Source organism: Chaetodon trifascialis, chromosome 7, assembly GCF_039877785.1.
Source record: "Chaetodon trifascialis isolate fChaTrf1 chromosome 7, fChaTrf1.hap1, whole genome shotgun sequence".
NCBI classification, from domain to species: Eukaryota; Metazoa; Chordata; class Actinopteri; order Chaetodontiformes; family Chaetodontidae; genus Chaetodon; species Chaetodon trifascialis.
The window spans coordinates 30,199,580-30,214,262 of record NC_092062.1 but is presented as its reverse complement, the minus strand read 5'-3'; the positions used below and the strand labels follow the sequence as shown (position 1 = coordinate 30,214,262).

Sequence of the window (14,683 nt, the reverse complement as noted above, 5' to 3'; positions counted from 1 at the left end):
ATCCGGAAGTGCAGTGCTCATTGCCTTCAGTGAACCTGACGCGGTGGACTGTGTTCTGTCAGAGAAAAACGCTCAGCGGTGGGATTTCACGGAAGATGCTGAAGAAACGGGAGCTATTGGTAAGTTTAACAATTACTGACTTTTCCCTGAGAATGGCGACTCGTTAAACGACGGTATCCACCTCAGTGTTCGCGAAACAATCGCTCGTTAAACACCGAAGCCTCTGGAGCGAGACAACCCGCCGCGGCGCGAAGCTAACCAGCAGGTTTGTTGGCTTAGTTTACCTCCCGGAGCGGAGCTCTGCGATCCGCCGTTAGCCTGCTGCTGTCACCGGGGGACGCTAACGTTAGCTCGCGAATCCGTGACTGACATTGGTGTTTGTTGACACGGTGTCTGACGCGTCGTGGACGGGGGCGTTTGTTGTTGCTGAATGAGTGGAGAGCTTCAGTTTCTGTCTCTCCGCTGCTCGTCCTTGTTGTGTCGTATCGACCCGCAGAGCTAGCCGGCGGCGTTAGCTAGCAAGCTAACTGTGGCTAACATGAGCGTAAACGACCTGTGTGTGTGTGTGTGTGTGTGTGTGTGTGTGTGTGTGTGTGTGATGTCTGATGCTGCAGGTTTGACCTGATGTGTAGGTTTTATTTGATCAGTGGGATTCTCACACTAACAATAGTCAATAAGTTTGGTATTAAGCTAAAATCAGCTCAGCTGACTCTGATTGGCTCATTGTTTCCTGTGTGTGTCTAAGATGACATGTGACAGAGTTAAAGATGCTGCTCTTTATTGACATGCTCTTGCATCGTGTTTTAGTCCTCTAGGTGGCTTTGAGCCTCTGGAAAAAGCCTTTTCTGGCTGAGATGGAGGAAACGCTGTCAGTTTGAATGGCAGCCTAATAAAAGTAAATTAAAAAGAAGCTGCAGTCCAGCAGACTGAGGCCAGAGTTTTCTGTTTACACGCACGATGAGCAGAAAACATCAGCAGTGTCAGTGTGACAGTCTGATAAAGCACACTACAGTTTGAACAGCTGAGCAGAAATGACTCACAGCTGCATGTTCGTACATCAGAGGTGAGCGAGAGACTCAGCGCTCGTCTCTGAACGCAGAAAAAGACTGAAGATGGTTGATAAATGTCACTGTCGGCTAAGCTGCGATGCTGCTGCGTAAAACAGAAATAAACCAGAGTGTGATCAGCTGATCTGATCCACAAACTGACCTGAGAACAGCTCAGAGTCAATATGTTTAATGTTCTTCCTCATCACCTTCATCAATATCTGTAAATGTCCACTGATTGTGAATCTGATGCAGCGACACGTTTCACAGCTCCAGAAACACCTGTTTGGATCATTCCACAGGTAAACAGGTGAGAGCATCATGATTGGTATGTGAGGCTCAGTCGTTCGTAGAGGATGGAGCGAGTTCATCACTTTGTGAACACATGAAGGATGAAGGATGAACACATGAGTGTCCACTCCTGCGTTAGCGGTGTCGTCTTTGACGTCGTGCTGCTGAAGTCAGAGGACTGAAACAGAAACACGTCGCTGTTTGTTTGAGCTGAACGTGCATCAAGTAAACGTCCTGATTTACATTTCAACCAACGTGAGGACGTCTTCTGTCCTCCTGCGTCATCGGTCCCGATGTTCCCGCGGAGAAAAGACGACCCGCTTCCTGTTGTATGAAGCGGCGTTTTTACATCAGGAGGACACTTTCCCTTCTCGTCTCAGGCCGACCGACCCCCCAGCTGTGGCCGGCCGGCGGTCGTAGTGAAGACTCAGCTCCTCTTCCTCAGTCCGTTGGCTTCATCGATGGGAGAAGTTTGAAGTTTGCGTGTGAAGAAAACCTCCGTCGCTGCTTTCGGCCTCAGACTAAGCGTCCATCTCGTCACTGATCAATCTGCCTGGTCGATGCTGTGATCGTCGAGGTGAACCTGCTCCTGTAAGCTCAGGCTGACGTCATCACGTTTCCCTGTTCAGCTGGATGAAATGTTCCAAAACGTGTCAGGTGACATTGTTTGTCGTGAACCGATGAGTCAGTCGCTGACAGCTAATCCACTGACATTTATCATCAATGGATTTATGTGTTGTTTGATTTAAAATGTGATGATTTCAGCTGCTGAAATGTGAACTTTCTCTTTTTACACCAGCCTGAACGTTTGCTCTGTGAAGTGACTCTCAGACATTTAGTGCTCGAAACGGACATTTTCTATTATTCTGACGTCTTAAATACCAAATGATGCACAGCTTTATTGAATAAGTGAAGAAAACAGCGCTCATCATCAGCATGGAGGTGAGAGCGTGAACAGAGGGCTGACAGCCGAGTGTCATGAGCCGCGTCGTCACTGGTGACCGTGGAAACCGTCCAGGTGGTCGTAACGGTTTTACCTGACAGACTGAGCTGGAGAGTGCGCAGAGTTCAGGAGGAAGCAGGAAGCTGCAGCTGTGACTGGTTGCCTTGCTAACACGTTGTTTATTTGTGATGCGTGGGACACAAAGACACCAATCAGCAGCTCATGCTGAATAATGAGAGCAGATCCAGGATCTGAGGCGGCGCTCAGCTGATGAGTCACGTGGAAAACGGTGTCGTTGGATCGTGAGACGAGCGCCGGGCAGAGCGAGGTGTGTTTGCTCATGATGTGTACCTGCCAAAGAGAGGGGGAGGAGGGTGAGGATGGGTGTGTGTGAAGGTGCTGGAGGTAAACACACTCTGCCCCCCTCCTCCTCCTCCTCCTCCTCCTCCTCCTCCTCCTCCTCGTCCTCACACTGACCTGTGTGTGGAGGGCAGCATCCTGTCTTCACTCTCTGCTGCTTCCACCAAACTCTGCTCGCCTCTGTCCGGGCGCTCTGACAAATGGCCTCCACGGCGGCCTGTTGGCGTGTGTGGCAGCGTTTCATGTGTGGAAACATCCACCCTGCAGTCCTCCTGGACCCCCCCACCCCCCCCCCCCCCCCCCCCGAACCTCACTCTGACAGACAGACAGCTCTGTGGACGTTACTCTGCAGCACGTGACGATTGATTGATCATTTGAGTGATTCATAAGACAAAAAGGCCAAACGCTGCGTTGTCTCTGTCTCTGTGGACATGCTGCATACCTGTCCCTCAGGTATGTGCAGGACGTGCTGGTCAGGACGAGAGCCGGCTGAGCCAATCAGGATGTTTGTAGGTGGTTAAGAAACATCGACGTCGTCGTGGTGTCAAACTCACGACACAAACATGCTTTTCAAGTCTTTCTTTGGCGTCTTTGGCGGTTACCGCATGGCTTCAGGTGCATTACCACACCTGTGGAGGACACGCCCTGATCTGCGTTATGTACTCGTACTTCCACTGGTATTCTTAAGTGATACTACAACTGCTGCTACTCACTTCCTTCTTTTAACAGTTTCTCTGCCCGTCAGAGAGTAAAACTCCAGACAAAAAGTTTAACGTGTGCATGTTTCTGTCAGGACGTGAGACGTGCTCAGATCGTAGAGGACGCCTCTGGGACGCTCAGAGGTCATTTCTACCTTTCCTCCTCAGCACGGTTGTCCTCTGCGTGCTGTGTGGTATTCTGGCCTCCTTCGCCTCGCCGTAGCTTCCCGCTGTGGCCCTGATTGAATTAGAGGAGCGAGGCGGCGATCGACCTCACGGCCGTTTGGTCCGGAGCTGATCTGATATTCATGTCGGAGCTGCTAGTAAACGATCCATTCACGTCCGTCCCGCTGTAGCTGCGGGCGTCCGAGGCGGTCGGTGGGAAGTGAAATGGACACCGGCCGATAGCCGAGCACACATTTAACAGCCATTGTGGCAGGAGGCCAACCATCATCCTGAGTCTAACTTCATTCTGATAATCTCTTCGGCCGGGAAAGGCTGAAACTGGAGCTGTTCAGCACTTCAGGCCTGTGACGCTCGCAGAGCAGCAGAGGAGCCCTGAACATCTGATCTGTGCTGCTACGACCTCAGTCAGCCTGTGAAAGTCCACTTCAGACCAGCTCATTTCGAGAAAAATTTCACAACATTTTACAGGATGCTTTACTGAAGATCACTCATTTCCTAAAATAACCACACTGAAAATCAGTCATTGACGACAGCGACTGTATAAAATCCTTTTAGGTGTCGCTCTGAGCTACCTTAGCTTAGCTTGGAGCTAGCTTAGCTAACATTAGCTTCACCTCCTGGCAGGTGAAGCAGCTTCAGTCGTTGAATTCAGGTCTTTAAACATGTTAAGATGAGTGTTTGACTCAAGTCACAGTTTTGATAGGAGGACATTTATCTGTAGGTTTTGGACGGTCAGGTTTGTTCCATTCGTGTCTCTGAAGTGTCTTCCCTCAGCTTCACGGAGAATATTCGCCAAGCTTGTGTTTGACAGACGATGCGTCGAGCTGCACGGAGCAGATCGAGCCCGCAGGAAGTCAGACGCAGGAACAGTGTAGAGAATCCAGTAACTTTTCAAAATAAAACAACAATAAACACAATTAAAAGAGACAGAAGAAGAAACCATTTAACTAACTGTCCAACTTAGCAACAATAGAAGCACAGAGATCAAGGAAAAATGACCAAATCAGTGAAAAACTGAGCGACTGAACGACATCAGGCAGACAAAACGCGCTCAGTGGAGTCTGAAGACGCGAGCAACAACAAGAAACCTGGAAGACGTCACTTTGAGTTCTGGGAAATTGGACAACTTTCACGATCTTACGGCGTTTAACAGAGAAAATAATCAAAGGTGTCGATCGCCGCCACAAGTCGGCTCTTTTGTGTAGGATTTCAGGAAAACGTCTTGTCGTTGTAGCCAAAGCTCAGAGTCTCACCTGAAGACGTGAATTGACTGTTGCACGAACACGACTCCTCTGCAGAGCCTGGCAACAACATCCAAGCTTTAAAGTCATGGTTGGTGGGTTGTTGGCCGTTCAGACCCTGATGCTGAAGCACTTCCTGTGTGCTCACCTGTTCGCCTCGTGCTGCATGAGGGTCGAGGTGAGCGCAGCACTCGAGGACGGATGAGCGTCCCTGCAGGGAGCTGGCACTCGGCCCATTAATAGAGTTTGACTGGGATCTAATTGGAGCTGCTGGGACATGATGATAAAGGCTGCAGGCTGTAATGAGGACAGGATGGAGGCAGTTTGAGCGGCGTGCTCCTGAGACTTTCCATCGTTTTCTATTTCTGTGTGTTTGTTTGTGTCTGTTTTGCATGAAGTCAAATGAGGCTGGACTGTAGGGACAGGCAGAGACACCACCGTCAGCCACCTGTAGACACCTGCTGAGTGTCCCCACGTTTATTCTCGTCAGTCAAGTCCTGGCGGTCGCGTTAGCTTCACCGTCTTTATTCGTTCAAACATTTGAACATCTGTTTCTGCACACGTCTCAGGTCGTCATGGAGAGGACACCTGCAGAGACACCTTCTGTTAAAAAGTAAGACCCCACCAGACTCCATTCACAGAAACAGACTTCACCATCGTAAGCTCACCTCATTCACAAACAGTCCCGCAGGCGTCGCTCGCTCTGGACTGGTTAAAGTCAACTGTTCAGCTCACCTGTGGTGCTGCGGCTGCTGTGACTGGATGTGTGAACAATGTGATTAAATATCCAGATGTAAAATGCTCGTTCAGGCCCACCATGAGGCTCACAGGTGTAGTGTTGAGTGGAACGTCTCACGTCTCATGTTCCCTCAGGGTGAATGTAAGGGCTGTGGTGACGCTCTGACTGTTCTGCAGAAATAATGCCGCTCCCATCAGCCTCAGCCAGACTCACTGTCAGATGTTAGCGTGCTAACATGCTAACGTCACCACTTAGTGTTGTCTTTATGAGCGTGTTAGCATGCTGATGTTAGCATTTAGCTGCTCAAAGCACTGCAGGGCCTCACGGATGAATGCGCATCTGTGTTTGGAACATTTGTTGAAGTGATGGTGAATTTGACCCCTGCATGAGGTCGTCAGTGTGTAATCTGACAGTAAGGCACTCATTGGTTGAGCTGCTCACAGACAGCTGTCCTTTGAGTCCTTTAATGTGTGCACAGTTGGACTTAATGTCTCTAAAATGTTTTGTGTCGTTTCACTTTTTCTGAGTCTGACAAAGTTTTTGAGCAGATTCTATTAATTTTCAGGACTTTGGAGCGACAGATTGTGAGATTACAGCCGTTCAAAGGGCCACGAGATAAATGTGCTTGATGATTAACAGGAAGGACAAAAGGAAAAGGCTGTTTCTGCTGCGTCTCCTTCGCAGAAACAGGCTAACTGTGCAGGGAGCAGTCAGTAAATAATGGTGTGTGTGTTGGTGGAGGCTGCCGTTCGTCAGCACATATGACTGAACGTTTTCTCTCCAGCCTCTGGGCGAGTCAAGAAGTCCTGTGTCATCACATCTGGACACCGCTGAGGCGTTCAGATGTCCTCCATGCGTCTCATGTTTCTGTCTTCTTTCCATGGTCGTGCCGGCGTCACGCTCGACTGCTCAGACCAGCTGTTTGCATCGTTAGCGACGCTCTGCTCGCTCTCAAGGACGCTCGCTCTGAAGTGTAATCGGTGCAAACACGAGGTGATCCGCTGTGCGATCGAGCTGTTTGCCGTTCACGTCGCCTTTACTTTGCACACCTCGCAAACGGCTTTACGGCGTGATTAGATACCACAGAGGAAACGTACAGTCAGTTCATCCAGTCAACAGGTCAGGTCACATGAGCCCTTCATACGACTGTCTGCAGCAGACTGACTCAATCAGTCAGCATTGATTCATCTGGTAATTACTGATTAACAGCGTCAAGTTTCAGCATTCATCCAGACATTTGCCTCGTTTATTGACGGTGTGTCCTTCTGCTTGTTCTTCTTGAAGGTTAATTTTATGTAATCAGAGCGTTTTAATCGTTGTGACGTGAGCAGAAGTGGTCTTTAGTCCTGCCTCTGCATCTAATCTGTCTGCAGGATCTGCAGTAGTCTAGAAATCTGTGAGATTACATGTGATCAAGTTACACCCCATGCATAGTCTTGAAGTTACAGCTACAGTTTTCTGTGTAATCTGTTAATCTGAAATCGTCTTCACCTGGATGATTCCCTTTGACCAGAAGTGGAAAACCCAAAGATGTTGAGTGTAAGATGACAAAAGAGAAAGAAAAACCAGTCGTCACAGACAAGCAGGGATGTTTGCTGCTTGCACTTTAAATCTGTGAGATTAGATTATTAGATGATCTGTCGATGGACATATTCGCTCAGTCTCGTGCAGGACTGAACACCTTTGTTCTCAGGTGAGAAATCAGAAGTGATAACCAACCCACAAATATTTTCTGTCCTCTGGAGACGTGACAATGTCTCCACAGGTGGAATTTGCTCTCAGCCTGCGACTGCAGCTGTCCTCCCGTCCTAAAGAGGGCGAACCAGGAGTGTTGAGCCATCGGCTGGGACGTTCACTTAGATCCTCCTTTAAGCTCCAGTCAGTCCTAATCACAGACAATCCTCTCAGCCTCTCACCTCATGCACAGGGCCTGACCGTCCACGAGGAAGCCCTTCAGCCGAGGACGGACGTTTGCTCAAAAGGACAGAGGCAGCAGAGGACGTGGAGGCTGCTGTTATTCACATGTGCTTAATGCCACGTTCACAGGACGTCTGCACAGAGACGAGCAGGTCCTGGATGTCCACCTGTGTTTAGCTAATGCTAACTGAGCCTCGGCTAACTCTCACTGTCAGTGGCTGACTTACTGGCTTTGTGGTGGACCTGAAGACAGCTGAATGGACAGAAGAGACCACATGAGACATGATTTTATCCCCGACCAGAAGTTGCTGTTCATCAGAGTGAAAAATGCAAGAAATTGACTGAAAAACACCAGAAAAACGTCTCGTTAACCAGTCGGGAGGAGCTGAGTGGGCTAATGGTGAAAGTGGTCTGTGGTGATGGATTAAAGTACTGCTGACGTCACCGTGAGACAGTTTTCAGGACATTTTCAGATTTTTCACAGTAAAGTATCCAAACTGTTTTTCTTCTTGGCTCAAGGTGTTTCAGAGTATCCAGAGACCTTAAACTGACGTGCAGCTCTAATCAGAACTGATAGGAAAGAAAGATAAAACCATGAAAAGACGACAGGCTGTAAAAATGTGAATGTCTAAAAACAGCCCGTTTACTGTCTGTCGTGTGTCTGTCTGATGTCTTTGGCTCTCAGCTGGTCTTCAGTCCGTCCATGATGTTTGTTACCTGCTCTACCTCACCTGTCTGCGTTTGCAGCCTCTGCTTCTGCTGCACTTTGCTGTTCTGTCTGTCTGGGTCTTCATCGGTTGTGGTTGATGGTCGCTCGTCTGTCATCGCGCTCACGCTGAACCTTTCCTCTGCTGAGTTCGCACTCGGCTGATTCACTGTGTTCATTGGTCACTTCGGCTGCTGGGCGGGAGCTCACCGTAACCTCAGTCCAGCTGGTCAGTTTTGGACTGTCGGGCAAACCGCTGAGCGTTTGGTCTGAGCTTTCTCTTCTTCTGCAGGAACATTGAAAGTAGATGAGAAATACCTGTAAGTCATCACCGCTGTGGCTGCAGACAGGAATACAGAGTTATTAATACTCCGCTCAGCAGACACAGCTTCAGGTTAAAGGGCGTCTCAGTGGTGAGGGAGCCGATCAAACTGGCGACCGTCCGATCTTTTTGTGTTTCAGTGTGAAATACTTCGCTGGGGGCTCCGTCCTGGGGGGTGGGTTTATCCGTGGACTGTGGAAAAGTAACACAAAGAGTAATGGCAGCTAACGGATGCTGCTTTAATTTACAGAGATCGTCCCGTGTGCTGTCGTATGGATTTCCTGTTGAAGCAGGAAGTTGATCTCAGTCATGTAACGGCGAGGAGTCTGGCTGGCTGGGCCACATGGCTGAAAACTCTATTGTGATATAAGTGTTTTATATTGGTCGATATCAATAATTATTGATATTTTTTATGACCTAAATAAAATAAGGACAAGGAGAAAAATACTGACCGTCAGCTGACTGAGTTTTGAATGATGTTTGCTTCTGAAGGATCTTTTCCTGAGAAGACGACTTCCAGGAAGCACGATCCCTCTGGCTTTTACCAGACGTGAGGAATTTGTTGAGCTGGAGTCGAGGTTTGCTCGTCTTTGGGCGTCTCTGAGCTCTGCGAGCTGCTGCTGCTGCTGCTGCTGCTGCCGTGTGACAGCGGTGGTTGGACTTGCAGGCTTTCCTCCAGTGGGACTATTTTTGCAGAAAAAGGCAGCGATCAGTCAGATTTCAGCACTTGCCGAGGATGCTGGGATTTGTTGAATTACAGTCATTCCTGAAATGATGGAGGTTTTTTTCGTAATTACATCCTGAACTACAACACAAATCACACACAGAGAGCACTTCTTTAACTGTGGAGCGAACTTGATGAAGTGAACTCACTGTAAACCTTCAGCTCGGCTTCAGCTCGTCACGCTGATGATGAAGGAGCTGACGGCGACGGATGGAAGTTTCTCCTCCTTCGTCGTGAGGAAGTGAGACGGGGCTTTGTTCTGTTTTTAAGCCCTGTGGGCTTTTTTAACCGTCCTTTTGTTGCCTGCTGTCTTTAAACGCTGCCAGCATGCCGTCAGCCTCCTCTGCCTCCCTCTTCCTCTCTCGGCTTGAAGTCTTTGGTCCTCTCCTGCCTGGAAGGAGGAAGTCGTCATCGTGCATGACAACGAGCGTCTGATGGTGGAAGCGTTAGCGGTGTCCAGCTGTTTGAAGCAGGCTGATAGAAGTTGTTCAGATGAAGATTATTCAAAGCTTTTTGCTCGTTTAACAGACGTGTTTGGTAACGACCAGAACTGAAAACACCAACTTCACCAACAGAGCTGCGACTGCACACCAGGACTGTCCTGATCCCCATCTGATCTGAGTCCTGTGATATTGAACATCTGCTGTCAGACACACTGAAATACAGCAGCGGACAAGCTGCCTGATCCAAACACTGAAGGATCCTGATTGAAAGCTGACGTGATGTGATCAGCTGGTCAAAAGACGTCTCTCTGTCCAAACTCTTGGTCGTACGGTGGTGTCACCTTCTGCTTCTCTGACCTCACAGACAGTCGATCTTTGGCAGATGCCATCAACTTTCTTGTGGAATTAACATAAATTAGGACAGCTGAGGCGATCTGCCACGGCCGCCGTTTGTCTTTCTGACCTCTGAAAGTGACGTTCAGCGGCGGCTAAACATGAGAAGCTGCTTCCTGAAAGCTGAGCTTCAGCTCTGAGAGGTCAAATCAGAGACGCCTGCTGCCTCCCAGTTTCCACGTCAGGTTCTCCTTCATCTCTGAGAGTAATTCCAGACAAACTGACTCAGGAACAGTTTGATCATGGATGGTCAGCGATGCTAGCAGCATGAGTCTGTGGAGGACAGCGTTGGTCTGTTCAGGCCGTCGGTCGGTCCGCTGCATTGATCCACACTGAAGTATCTTCTGTGTGACGGATTACCATGAAGTTTTGCAGGCGGTCATGACCCCTGCAGGATGAACCCCGTCGACTAAGCAATAAATGAGCTTCCTGTGTGGCGCCGCCATGAGGTTCACATTTGTAGTTTGAGTGAAATGTCTCATCAGCTATTGGTTGAACTGGATTAAAATTCTTGGCATTCATGTTCAGGGTGGCTTGTAATGAGTTTGTTGATCGTTTGATCCTTTTGCTTTGGTTTGTGACCCAACGCCAGCAGGACTGACGAGCTTCCCATCAGCCTCAGCTGTGCTTTGTGTTCAGTGCTAATTAACAAACGTTAGCGTCAGCATGCTAAACTAACGGTGAACACGACAAGCGTTATATCTGCTGAACATCAGCATGCTAGCATTGTTACTGTGAACACGTTAGCATACTAACGCTAACGTTTAGCTCGAAGCACGGCCGGGTCTCAGCTCCACAGAGCCGCTGAAGTCTAGGCTTGAGCAGTTTGACATTTGAGTCTCCTGAAAAAAAGATGCTGCATGTCAAAAAAACTTCACTGTGATATAAAATTCCAGCGAACATTAGGAAGAAGTTCACGTGTAGAGCCTGCTGCTGCTGTAGAAGGAAAGTGTGGATCATCGCTCAGAGTTCAGTGAATGTTGCTGGAGACAAACTGGTCCCGTGTGCTGGATCCCAGTGAAGACGCGTCTCTTCCTGTGTCCTGTTCAACGTTTTTCTCTCTGTGTTTGTGCTGCAGCTTTCCGAGAGACAACCCTCCAGTGATGATGAGACCATGGTCCCGGTACTAACCTCCAGAAAAGCCAGCGAACTCCCCGTCAACGAAGTAGTGTGTATCCTGCAGGTACGTGTCGTCAGACCAGGCTGCAGAGCTGCATCCTGACACAGAGCAGCGGACCTTCAGGCCTTCAGTCTGCAGGTCTGACCGACTGCTCAGAGCCTCGCTGAGCATCAGCGGTGTTGTGTTGACATGATGATGATGATGATTATGACAGTCGCACCAAAGCGAGGATTCGATTTCAAAACAAAAGCAGCTGTTGAAAGGTTTGCTTTTGCACATGAAGGATTTAGTTGGATGATTACAGTGAACACATTTAAAGGTGTGCCTTTCACTTTGTTTCTTATAATAATATCAGAAAATATCAACACCTGGTTGCAAAGAAAGCTCTAGACTGATGCGTTTAGCAGCCTGCTAACAGCGGGATGTTGGACAGCCGGCCGCTGGTTCGGTGGAGGATGCTCAGTGAATCTGTTGACACCTGCAGGCACGACCGGATGTTTTCCTCTCAGAAACGTACAGTTTGTGTCTTGCTGTGAAATAACGCAGCCGTTGTTCTGTGCTGTGTGGCTGCCGACAGGCCGACCTGCAGCTGGGTTTGACCCAGGAGGAGGTGAGCAGGAGGCGAGCCTACCACGGCTGGAACGAGTTCGACATCAGCGAGGAGGAGCCGCTATGGAAGAAGTACATCTCACAGGTAACGAATCACACTGAAGTGTGTGCAAACAGGAAGTCTGCAGACTGATTACAAGGATGTTTGCTCTCACGCCACACTAACCCGGCGGTGTGCTCTCACTGCTGTCGGCCGCAGTCAGCGCAGACTAAAGTTTGTCCTCACCTGCTGATCGGCGTGAAAACAGTCCCGCTTTTAATGCTGCTGAGTGTCAGGAAGCCTTCGCACATCCAGCAGCAGCCTGAATGCAGCTCCGGGATGAAGCCAATATACTATTTTTATCTTGTGCCTGATAAAATGTCTGGAGGCTCCGCGCTGTCATTGTGTGTTCATGGAAATGCATCGACAGCGCACACGGAAGCAGCGCTGTACACGTCGCACTCGTGTCATTGTGTTCGCGTTTCATACAGTTTTATCTTTCATATTCATGAGTGAGGGGTTTTTATTTGTCCTGCTGCTGAAATGCCTCCACCCACATGCAATTACATAACACACTGACGGTCCAAATGAACGGAGACCGTGGATGTCCCATTTTACACGTTACAGAGTGGAGACCTGCAGCTCGAAGCCACGTGTCCTCTAGATCATCTGTGAACCAACAGAATGAGATCGACTGGAAACTAACATGAAGAAAGCTTGAACTGCTTTTAGCTTTTACCTCCGTACTGTGTGGAAACGTGTGAAATCATTAAAAATCATTCAGTTTCTTCTTCTTTTAAGTCCCTGAACTTCCAGAGGACAGCTTCTCTGTCAGTTCCATCGTCCTCCCTCATGTAATGGTTGAAGCCTCTCCTGCTGCAGATGCCTTTCATAGATCTTTAACAATGCAGACAAACAGGACAGACCAGCAGAGACGACGATCATGTGGGACAGAGGTCTCAGTCTGCATGTAAAGCAGGATGTTGCTCTCCACATGTTCACATTTGACCCTTGAAGACTCAAAATGGAGTGAAAGCACACAGATGGTTTTTTACATTAGGACAAGAGACCGGTGGACAAAAGTCCCAGCCAGTCTGAGGACGCAGTACAGCAGCACTCCGTCTCAGTCCGATTTGAGTGGTTAAATAATGGAGGTAGCCTGAGGGAGGTTTGCTGTTGGACTGTTATGTCCACATGAACTCTGACAAGGACAGAAGCTGCTGCTGTTGAGCCGAGCAGCCGGAGGACAGGAGGGACGGGAGGCCTCGGCCACAGGACGCAGGTTAAATATAGAGAGCCAATGGGAGAGGAGCAGAGAAAGGGACGATGCAGAGGACAGAGTACAGGGAAGTGAGGATGGGACAGGATTGTTTAGCTCTTCAGATATGTCCAGCTGTCCATGCAGCGTCTCTGCTGCTGGTGGAAGCTGTGCAGGTCCACATGTGCTCCGCTGTGATTGGCCGGCCTGCTGCGTGTCCTCGGACTGGAGGGGACGACACACACCAGCCGCCTCGATTGATGACCATCATTTGTAGGCAGTTAGCACACACGTTCAGCCTGAAGAGACAGAGAGAGGACAGGCTGAGAAACAGGACAGGGGGACCAAAAGACAGCAGATTAGTAACCTTAAAACGCTTGAAGCTTAAACAGATTCTAAAGTGTGACTTTAAACATGAAACAGGTCATAAATACTGTCTGAAACATTTCATCTGCGCCCTGAAACATGAATAAAGACAGAATCAGACACTCTGACAAAAGGACGTACTGACGGCAGTTTCCTGAAGCGTCTCTGAGTCCACGTGTTCGTCCCCTTCATCCTTCATGTGTTCACAAAGAGGTGAACCTGGCCCCTCCTCCTGCTGTCACCTGTTTACCTGTGGAACACCTCTGACAACAGGAAACACGTATTTTAGGATTTACAGCGTTTGTGTTCTTGTTTGGTGCACACATTAAAAGCATCCAGCTCCGTCTGGATCGTCTCCGTTGGCCGTGAAGGAGACGTCTCTGCTGGACATCTGAGTGAGGTCTCGGGGTCAGAGGACTGTTGTAACAGTGAGGAGCTGCTTCATGATTAACTCACAGCGGGTACGAAACGAACCTGATGGGTGGAGGTCGTCCATCTGTGGGGCTTCCCAGCGTTTCATGTGAGTCCACGCTGCAGCTGAGCAGACCGGCCTCCCTGTGGAGGACCTGAGCCTCGGCTCGGCCAGCTGGTCACATCCAGCAGGTTGTGGGTTCAGCAGTGAAGAGTTAAAGCTGCTGCTGCTGCGTTCAGGCGTGGCGTTGGTGTGGAAACCGGGTCATTTGGATGCTGGAGCTGAAAATAGAGCTGGACCGTTGGCCCGCTTCACATGAGCTCCGCCTTTTCGCTACGGATGACTGACACTTGTTTCAGCCTGTCCATAGATCATAGCAAACACATACACACACACACACACACACACACACACACACACGACTCTTAAACAGTCCCATGAGGGTCCGACCATGATGTCCTTACTGATCAGAGACACGTGGACAACAATAAAGACAACGGCAGATCTGTGAGGATGATGAGGAGACCGTAACCTTCCTCACATCCATACAGCACAGATCCAGAGAAGCTGGGACGCTCCTAAAGACAAAAAAGACAACAACAGGAAGTGATCACCTGACCTGATCCACAAACTGACCTGAGAACAGCTCAGAGTCAGTATATTTAACGTTCTTCCTCATCAGCTTCATTGATTTCTGTAAATATCTCTTATCCTGAATCTGATGCAGCGACACGTTTCACAGGCTGAAAGATGTGGAACGCTCCAGAAACACCTGTTTGATCGTTCACAGGTAAACAGCTGAGAGGATCATGATTGGCCATGAAAGACCCAGTCGTTCATAGAGGATGGAGTGAGTTCACCACTTTGTGAACACATGAAGGATAAAGGAGATGAACACATGAAGCTGCTGTCAGTGAACAGTTTGATTA

The 14,683-nt window shown here is 49.1% G+C and overlaps 1 protein-coding gene across 1 annotated transcript in view; it reads left to right on the top strand.

Moving 5' to 3' along the window:
• Positions 1-48: 48 nt before the first annotated feature.
• Positions 49-14,683, top strand: part of atp2c1 (ATPase secretory pathway Ca2+ transporting 1) — a 31,459-nt gene continuing 16,824 nt past the window's right edge. Inside the window, exons 1-3 of the mRNA XM_070966856.1 lie at positions 49-119; positions 11,088-11,192; positions 11,707-11,823. Coding sequence (XP_070822957.1) covers positions 96-119; positions 11,088-11,192; positions 11,707-11,823 — 246 coding nt within the window. The 5' untranslated portion in view covers positions 49-95. The remainder of the gene's footprint in view (positions 120-11,087; positions 11,193-11,706; positions 11,824-14,683) is intronic.